At 44.9% G+C, this 10,146-nt stretch overlaps 1 protein-coding gene across 1 annotated transcript in view; it reads right to left on the reverse strand.

Annotated features, from left to right (window-relative positions):
* FSTL4 (follistatin like 4) overlaps positions 1-10,146 on the reverse strand; it is a 485,177-nt gene that overhangs the window by 210,810 nt on the left and 264,221 nt on the right. The window contains exon 7 of the mRNA XM_026659459.2: positions 1,700-1,820. Coding sequence (XP_026515244.1) covers positions 1,700-1,820 — 121 coding nt within the window. The remainder of the gene's footprint in view (positions 1-1,699; positions 1,821-10,146) is intronic.

Raw genomic sequence — 10,146 nt, forward strand, 5'->3', positions numbered from 1 at the left:
CCAGAGACGCAGCCCAGGGAGAGCAGATCCTGTGCTGGGAGCAGAGCTGCAGCCACAGAGCCAGGTGTGGTGAGCAAGTGGGACCAGCCAAGGGGGGACCTTGGGCAAAGGGCCCAGCACAGAAAGACACCCCCAGACAAGGGCCCTTGCAGGCCAGACCAGGAGGGGAACCTTAACCCTACGGAGGGCTGATGCTGGGAAGAAGGGTCCCACCACTCAAAGCCCGGAGGTGTGTGGCCACCACCATTGCAAGTGTCCAATCCGCAGCATCCCTGCAGCACAGCCAGGGCCTGAGACGGAAATCTGGGACTAACAAGGAACAGACTGTGAAGTGCCCTGATGTCCAGAGACACTGTTTGTGATGTTCCCTGCCACAAAGCGGGATGATGTGTTTTCCTTTAACCTTTCCCATTTTTCCTTATTCTTTTCTTTAGATTAATTGTTAATTAAACAACTTGCATTTGTTTTAAATTGTATGGAATAATCAGTGGGTCAGGGAGGTGCCCAGTACAGAGAGAGTACCCCGGAGTGGGGACACCCTAGCCCCTGTCCTAGGTGACCACAGCAAGGTTGGGGGTTGAGCCCCCCAGGAATCCTGGGCCCAGCCTTGTTGGGGTTACGAGGACTCTGCCAGACAGGAGAGTGGAAGGGGAGCCCTCAAGGGCAGGGAGGCCTCTGGGTAAAGGGAGTGGGAGCGAGGACTCAGATCCTTTCGCTAGCCCACTTCACCGGGGTAGTGCAGAAGCCCGGAAAGTTCCCCACAATAGCGGGACCATTCCCCCGCTTACACATATACAGATGTATCTTGCTAAAATCAGACCCATAATATCTACACTTCAGAGGGAGGGCATGAGACTTCATTAATGTTTGTAAAGCCTTTAACATACTCAGATAAACAAGCTTTGTATAAGCACAAAAAGTATTATTTTTGGTAGAAATCAGAATAGTGAGCTTTGAAGTACCAACACATGATTCATAATAGATATTGTTAATTACTCAAAGAAGTATCCATAAAACTTACAAACCCCAGGCAAATAATTGGTAACTCAAGAGCTTAAAGTTGCACACAGCTTAAGTACCTTGCTGAATCAGAGCCAGTATGCATGTTGCAAATCGTTAAACAGGTACAGAGATTTGTCCCAAGATCACACAGCAATTCATTGTCAAAGATGGAAATAAAATGTTTTGAATCCAAGCAGAAGATGCAGGGAAAAAAACCTTACTTTTCTCACCCCTAAAATAACAGCTATTCTCACTCTGTGGTAGCCAGGTTTCATGAAAAAAATTCTTGAGAAAATTCAGTGGTAAACCCTACAAGCACAGTACCTTGTGGCTTCCTAGAGACGACATACATGTTCTACTTACACTTCCAATAATCCAACAATATCTTTTCAATGCCATTAACAATCAACAAAGCCAACAAAATAATCCATTGCCTGTATCTCTTTATCAAATCCATAAAGTTCAGTTATTTCCTGATAAGCACATCTTACCTTAAGGAAACAACCCCCCGCAGATGCTGACCCCCCCTCCCCCTTCCTCCTCCTATATACATACACCATGGAAAGTTCAAAATGAAAACAACTATTTCATACACACATTTCTGGAGACAAAATATTCATGTAACACCTGGACTGTAAGCCACATTTTGTCATTGCAAAGCGGGGGGGGGGGGGGAGAAGAGAGCATCATGACTTACGGAATGCAGTATAGAGTTCTTGCAGGGTTAAGTAACCATCATTGTTGTAATCATCAAATCGGAGAAGATCTTCCAGCGTGCAATCCAAGAAATCATCTTCTAGAGCTTCTTTCTCCATTAGCTGCGGGAACAGAAAGTTATACGAATAGTGAGTTGTGACACATTGTAATTTTGAAAGAAAATTTACCATTTCAACAAAGAAAAATGATATGCTCCAAAAACTGAGAATGGCATAAATTTAATATAAAGGGATCCTAACAGACATAGTGCACGTCACAATTAGCAAGGGGTTTAAGCTTGACAATTATTAAAAACCATTATCTTGAAATCAATGCAGGTATTTTTATTTTCCTGTTTTTCATCCTTACAGTCCTATCTGAATTTTTTTGTAGCCATCTTTTGTAATTTGTGAGGCAACTGGTTGTGAATTGACTGTTGAGGCGTCTAAGATGTCAGCCATTCCTCGTCAGCATGGGTGTAGAACAGGGCTCATCATAACTGTAGCTTTTTTCTTAGCAGTCTAACTCTTGCACCCAGGTATTCCAGCAGGTGAAGTGAGTTAATTTGTTACTGAAGACTCCATGGAATGCAAGATACAAGGGTAATATTTTAGAATAATACCTGCCCTCTGATAAACATGTTTCGAATAGTTGCATCTGTCACAGAAGATGTTATTTCTTTGCTATTTACAGTATATTAGTGTAGGGGGCTAAAGCACAGGTAGCACATTGCTTTGGCCACTTCTAGTTTATTGCTGCATGAATAGAAATAGGGGCTAAATTTTTCTGACGTGCTCAATTCACTTACAAGCTTAAGTCTCATTTTCAAAAACATCTAGTCACGGGAGATTTTCAAAGTCAGTGGCAGTCAGGCACTAAACTACCCTCTGTTCCTTTGACAATCTCCCCTTATGTCACTAAGGGGAAAATTTTCAAAAGTAATTTCTGCATGTTGGACCTTAAGTCCAGTTGACTCTCCTGTGTGCCTATGGGTATGGCACACTCAGGGATAAAAGCCCTGCAGCAGGGCCATGGCTGACCCAGGCCAGGTGCATGGGGCTCAGGCTGCAGGGATAAAAGTTGCTGTGTAGACATTTGTCCTTGAGCCTGAGCTCTGGGACCATCCACCCTCACAGGGTCCCAGAGCTCAGGCTCCAGCGTGAGCCCTAAAGTCTACACAGTGATTTTTCAGCCCCGCAACCTGAGGTCTGAGAGTCCAAGTCAGCTGACCCAGGCCAGCTGATTTTTTTTTTTTTTTATTTCTGTATATATGTACCCCCTACTCCTAAGTGATTCAGGCACTTTTGAAAATTTTACCAAAGATCCCCAAAGAAACTTATAAACTCAACTGCCAATTTTGAGCCCCTTGAAATCAATGGGGACAGAATCAGGCTACAGGAAATAATCATTTGCAACCTGGGGGACTCAGAGGAGGAGGAGACTTCGACCCCAACACTGCACCTTTATCTCTGTACAGATGCATTAAAGTCATTGTGGCTCTGCACAGGTGCAGGAGTCCTCTGCAGGGCATCTGCTTGCAGGATCAGGTCCTTGGAAAGATTTTTGTTTGTTAATAAATTTGGTTAGTATTTGGGGGGCTAGCCGAAGAAATGAAGCCCACAAATGCTAACTCATGTCAATGTAATATCACCATCTCAGTATATTAATAAAAAGGAATTAAATGTCATAAATTGAACTTATATGATTTATATCACGAAGTAAGGGCTTGAGTAAATTGTCAGCCTTGTTGATTATGATGTCAGAGTTGTTCCTGAGGCTGTGGATGGCGTTGTGTTCTGCACAACAACTCTAACATCATAATCAAAAAGGCTGACAAAGGAGGTGCTGTCGTCATCATGAATAGGTTGGAATATGAACAAGAGGCTGCTAGGCAGCTCTCTACCACCACATTCTACAGGCCATTACCCTCTGATCCCACTGAGGGTTACCAAAAGAAACTACACCATTTGCTCAAGTAACTCCCTGAAAAAGCACAGGAACAAATCTGCACAGACACACCTCTAGAACCCTGCCCAGAGGTATTTTATCTGCTACCCAAGATCCATAAACCTGGAAATCCTGGACGCCCCATCATCTCAGGTATTGGCACCCTGACAGCAGGATTGTCTGGCTATGTAGACTCTCTCCTCAGGCCCTACGCTACCAGCACTCCTAGCTATCTTCGAGACACCACTGACTTCCCGAGGAAGCTACAATCCATTGGTGATCTTCCAGCAAATGCCATCCTGGCCACTGTGGATGTAGAAGCCCTCTACACCAACATTCCACACAAAGATGGACTACAAGCCATCAGGAACAGTATCCCTGATAATGTCACGGCAAACCTGGTGGCTGAAGTTTGTGACTTTGTCCTCACCCACAACTATTTCACATTTGGGGACAATGTATACCTTCAAGTCAGCAGCACTGCTATGGGTACCCGCATGGCCCCACAGAATGCCAACATTTTTATGGCTGACTTAGAACAACGCTTCCTCATCTCTCGTCCCCTTACGTCCCTACTCTACTTGTGCTACATTGATGACATCTTCATCATCTGGACCCATGGAAAAGAAGCCCTTGAGGAATTCCACCATGATTTCAACAATTTCTATCCCACCATTAACCTCAGCCTAGACCAGTCCACACAAGAGATCCACTTCCTGGACACAACAGTGCCAATAAGCGATGGTCACATAAACACCACCTTATAACGGAAAACTACTGACCGCTATACTTATCTACATGCCTCCAGCTTTCATCCAGACCACATCACACGATCCATTGTCTACAGCCAAGCTCCAAGATACAACTGTGTTTGCTCCAACCCCTCAGACAGAGACAAACACCTACAAGATCTCTATCAAGCATTCTTAAAACTACAATACCCACCTGCTGAAGTGAAGAAACAGGTTGACAAAGCCAGAAGAATACCCAGAAGTCACCTACTCCAGGACAGGCCCAACAAAGAAAGTAACAGAACGTCACTAGCCGTCACCTTCAGCCCCCAACTAAAACCTCTCCAGTGCATCATCAAGAATCTACAACCTATCCTGAAGGCCGATCCTTCACTCTCACAGATCTTGGGAGACAGGCCAGTCCTCGCTTACAGACAGCCCCCCAACCTGAAGCAAATACTCACCAGCAACCACACAACAAAAACACTAACCCAGGAACCTATCCTTGCAACAAAGCCTGTTGCCAACTCTGTCCACATATCTATTCAAGGGACACCAACATAGGACCTAATCACATCAAACACCATCAGAGGCTCATTCACCTGCACATCTACCAATGTGATATATGCCATCATGGGCCAGCAATGCCCCTCTGTCATGTACATTGGCCAAACTGGACAGTCTCTACGCAAAATAAATGGACACAAATCAGACATCAAGAATGATAACATTTAAAAGCCAGTCGGAGAACACTTCAACCTCCCCAGTCACTCAATTACAGACCTAAAAGTCGCAATTCTCCAACAAAAAACCTTCAAAAACAGACTCCAATGAGAAACTGCAGAATTGGAATTAATTTGCAGACTGGACACCATTAAATTAGGCTTGAATAAAGACTGGGAGTGGATGGGTCATTACACAAAGTAAAAACTATTTCCCCATGCTAATTTTTTCCCCTACTGTTACTCACACCTTCTTGTCAACTGTTGGAAATAGGCCATCCTGATTATCACTACAAAAGTGTTTTTTTCTCTCCTGCTGATAACAGCCCACCTGAATTGATTAGTCTCATTAGACTTGGTATAGCAACACCCATTTTTTCATGTTCTCTGTGTATATATATCTTTCTACTGTATTTTCCACTGCATGCATCCAATGAAGTGGGTTTTAGCCCATGAAAGCTTATGCCCAAATAAATTTGTTAATCTCTAAGGTGCCACAGGTACTCATTCTTTTTGCTGATAACAGACTAACATGGCTACCACTCTGAAACCTGTTACCTTATGAGAGGAGACTTAAAGAGCTTGGCTTATTTAGCCTAACAAAATGAAGAATGAGGGGAGATATGATTGCTCTCTATAAATACCTCAGAGATAAAAAGTCCGGGAGGGAGAATAGTTATGTAAATTAAGGGACAATGTTGGCACAAAGCCAATAGATAAAACAGGCAATCAATACGTTTAGGCAGATCTGTGACTGCTAGTAGCAAATATCCCCAATGGCTGGTGATGGGACACTAGAAGGGGAGGGCTGTCAGTCACTACAGAGAATTCTGGGTGTAACTGATCACCATATTTGAGGTCAGGAAAGAATATTCACCCAGATCAGATTGGCAGAGACCTTGGGGTTTTTTGCCTTCCTCTGCAGCATGGGACACAGGTCACTTGCTGGTTTGAACTAGAGTAGATAGCAGATTGTGTGTAACTGGAAGTATTTAAATCAAAGGTGGGGAACCTCTTGTATCAGGGGACATTGACCCAACAACAACAAAAAAATCATCAATGGCAGGCCACACATGTTCAACTTACCTGCCTGGCGGGGCACGGTGGCTCAGGGCTTCCCACCCATGGCAGAGCGAGCCAGTGCTCACCGCTCCAGCCCCACAGGCACCATCTCGCCCTGCTGCAGGGGGAAGCCCTGAGTCTCCGCTCCCCCCTCCCACCCGGCAGGTGAGTTGAATGTGTGTGGCCCACGGGCCAGATGAAAATGTGCAAGGGGCCGGATCCTGCCTGTGGGCTGTAGGTTCCCCACCCCTGCTTTAAATCATGATTTGAGGACTTCAATAACTCAGACAGAGATTATGGGCCCATTACTGGAATGGGTGGGGGAGTTTTGTGGTCTGCAACATGCAGGAGGTCAGACTAGATGATCATGATGGTCCCTTCTAGCCTTAAGTCTATGAATCTATTTGGAGGGGTGGCGCTCTCTCTGGTTTTGACCAGAAATTCAATGCTGAGGAATGTTCCCAACAAAAGTTTAATTGAGAGCGATATGTTTCCACCAAAAATTCAGTTTCCACAAATCAGCATTTTCCAAAAATACTGCCCCCCCCCAAAAAATGTTTTATTTATACTAGCTCCAAGTGCCCTTTATGTACTACTCAAACTCTATTTAACAATAGGTGACTTTAAGTGATCTCTCCACAGCACATCGTGTGATGAGAATAGAGCTGGACATGTTTTCTCTAATGAAATACGGTGGAACCCCGCTATAATGCGATCGTTGGGGTCCAAAAAATTCAATCGCGGTAAATGCGGGGTCGCGTTATAGCGGGGTTCCACTGTACTTGTGTTCAGTTTGTAGCAGTGCGCGCCCTGGCTAGTGGGAGGGAGAGAGGGAGCGGGGGGGGGGGGGGAAGAGAGAGAAGGGGGGCAGCCAGCAGGGCCGGCTTTGCCCCGCGACCCCGGCCGGACCGCTGGCCAGAGCGTGGCAGCCCCACAGCCCCGCCCCGCGACCCCAGACGGACCGCCGACCAGACTGCCGCAGCCCCGCTCTCTGTGCCAGACCGCGGCAGCCCCACAGCCCCGCGACCCCGGCCGGACCTCTGGCCGGAGCGCAGCAGCCCTGCTCTCCCGGCTGGACCGCTGGCCTGAGCGCGGCAAGTCCTGCGGCCCCGCTCTCCCAGCCGGACCGCCCGCAACAGTCGCCGGGGCGGGCTGGAGCCGGCCCTGCCGGGGACAGAGGTGAGATCCCCAGGGGCCCGCCGGGGCTGCAGGGAGAGTCGCGCCCGCTGCAGCCGCCGGGGCCAGACTCGCCCCGCGTTATAACCGAATTCGCGGTATCGCAGGGCGCCTTATAACCGGGTTCCCCTGTAATATCTCCTTGCAAGTGTATCCAAAATATTCAACATGGAAAAATTAAAAGTAAAAATAATCCTAGACATAAAATAGATTATGCAGTCCTCTTAGATATGGACAACATTTTATTACCTGTCTTAATAACTAGTATAGACAACAGCCAAAAGCACATATACTATACACTTATTTCTCAACATAGGTTTTACCTCTGACAGCTGTTTCTTTAGAATATATATAAACCCTTTTCACATTCCATTCTATATATGGACAGAGCTTTAGCAAACACTTAATTAAAAGATTCATAATAAAAATTAAATATAATGTAAACGATAGGATCGTTCAATTTATAAAAGAATATAAATAAAACTGTTGAAATGTAGAATATTCAGGGCAGGAAAATCTTTAAGACTTTCTTTTATTTACAGTTTTAGTCTTGACCTTATTGTATTAAAGGCAATTTGAAGTAATAATGCTAAAAAAAATGACCCTTCACCTAGCAAGTAAAAATGTTCAATAAAAGTGAGGTCAACCATAACTTCAGAGCTAAATCTTCTAAAGATAGAAATGTCCCTGTCTTCTTTTGTATTGAAAATGTATTAACTTTTCATCTGACTGACAAGTTTTTACTAGCTCCTTTGATTTCATGTCAGAAGAAAAAAACAACAACCCATGTTAGTTGCAATGTATTCAGTAGATTTATGAAAATGACTTTAAAATATATTAGAGTTTTAAATGGCAATAACATTCCAGTTACCACAGTTGTTAATAGCTTTTACATCCACAACTCTGAAGTTTCTGTGATATTTCACAGTAATGGGCTCAGAAGGAAACTTCAGTAGGGTCGTTCCACTGACTATGGCTGGAGTCGGATTAGGCCCTAAAAGGAGAAAATGTGACCATACTTCTTCATTTTTTATTTGCAAGGATCTTTTCTCACTGAATGAGAATTGTTTGATTTGAATTTAAATAAACAAACTGGCAAAGCTATTCTCCCTCCTCTTAGAGCTAGTTTCTGTCTAGCCCTTACATGAGTGCACGGTGGGAGTGGGATGGAATAATGAGCCATCCCCCTTGTGGAGTTTATATAAGAGACTTGCAGAACTATAATGCATAGGTAATGCTCCTCAAGGATGCGTAATGCTCCAAAGTGGGAGGGGATGAGAAGAGAGTAGATGGAGGTGGTGGGGGTGGATGACCAGTGGAGCTGGCTGGAGGCTCTAGGAGTTATATGCTGCACTCCTCAAAAAGGCTGCATCCCTTCCACACTGCGGGGCTCTGGGAGGCACTCTGTCTCCACTGCTCCTCCTGGGACAGTGCTGCTGCACATTGCCCCCAGAGAAGGGCTATGCCTAAATGCTACAATGTAGCCTATAATAATGACAATCAACTTAACAAACGAGTCTGTTTTTTATAGCAGTGCCTCTCCCTTGCCTCTCCGCCATAGCAGGTGAGATTGTGATTCCCTACTGCCTATTTTTCTTTTTAAATAAATGAAAGGAAATGAGAAGTAACAACTTATGTGCTGGCCACGGAAAATGCAATCACAGTATCTCCCATGGCACCACATTTATTTTATTTACCTCTTCTGATTTGCAGCAAAGCTCTGGTCTTTGGAGATTTCTGATTTAAAACTCTTACAAATTAAAAGACCCAGCTCAGATCAAACACCAATCTACATAGCAAATCAGACAAATTAGTGGAGATCACAAAGTAGAGAAATTTAAATATATCCCTCCCTAAGAAATCTCTTAAAGTGTCTGGGAAAGAAACTGGCCATGTAGTATACCCTGCAAGTCAGCAATGGTGTGAGAGTTAAAAATAATTTTAAAAGCATTGTTACAATGCAAGGAGTCCATTTCAGCACCAGATTTCCACTACCAGTACTCTAAATCTTTTCTCCCTTGCTTCATCTGTTGCCGGTCATTTGTAAACAATAGTGAGGGGTGAAGATAATGGGCAAGAGGATGCCTAGGCACCACTGTAACTGATCCGTGAGGACCAAAGATTAATATAAGGCCTGGTCTTTATTGAAAAAGATTTATTGGCATAATTCTGTCAGTTAAGGGCGTGATTTTTTTTTTTTAAACAGACATAGTTATGCTAGTAAAAGTTTATATGCAATGCAATTATACCAGTATAACTTATTTCACTTCACTGAAAGAATAAGCTATACTGGTATAAAGCTGTTTATACCAATATACAGTTTTATCTATGCTGAACTAAAGGTTTGATTGCAGCTTGGATAGGCATACTATCTAAATTATAGCTAGGATGGCTATGTCTAAAAATAGCCACAAAGATATAGCAACACAAGGTTCAGAATGGGCTGTATAAGCCCACCCGGAACCTTGGATCCATACTCATATTGTCAGCCTGTGCCTAGGGTCTGTGCTGCTGCATCTTTACTGTTATTTTGGAGCGTGCTAGCTAGGGTTACCATATTCAAACATTTAAAAAAAGAGGACACTCCACGGGGCCCCGCCCACGGCCCCGCCCCAAGTCCGCCCCTTCCCCGCCCCGGCCCCACCCCCTTCCCCGCCCCCATTCCAACCCCTTCCCCAAAGTCCCTGCTCCAACTCTGCCCCCTCCTCTGAGCACCCCACATTCCCCCTCCTCCCTCCCGCTCTGATCTTGGTTGGGGGTTGCTAAGTGCTTCCCTGCTCCCCACTCGCCCTGCAGCCCCTGCACCCCCC

Source organism: Terrapene carolina, unplaced genomic scaffold, assembly GCF_002925995.2.
Source record: "Terrapene carolina triunguis isolate 2854851 unplaced genomic scaffold, T_m_triunguis-2.0 Scaffold629, whole genome shotgun sequence".
Lineage (NCBI taxonomy): Eukaryota > Metazoa > Chordata > Testudines > Emydidae > Terrapene > Terrapene triunguis.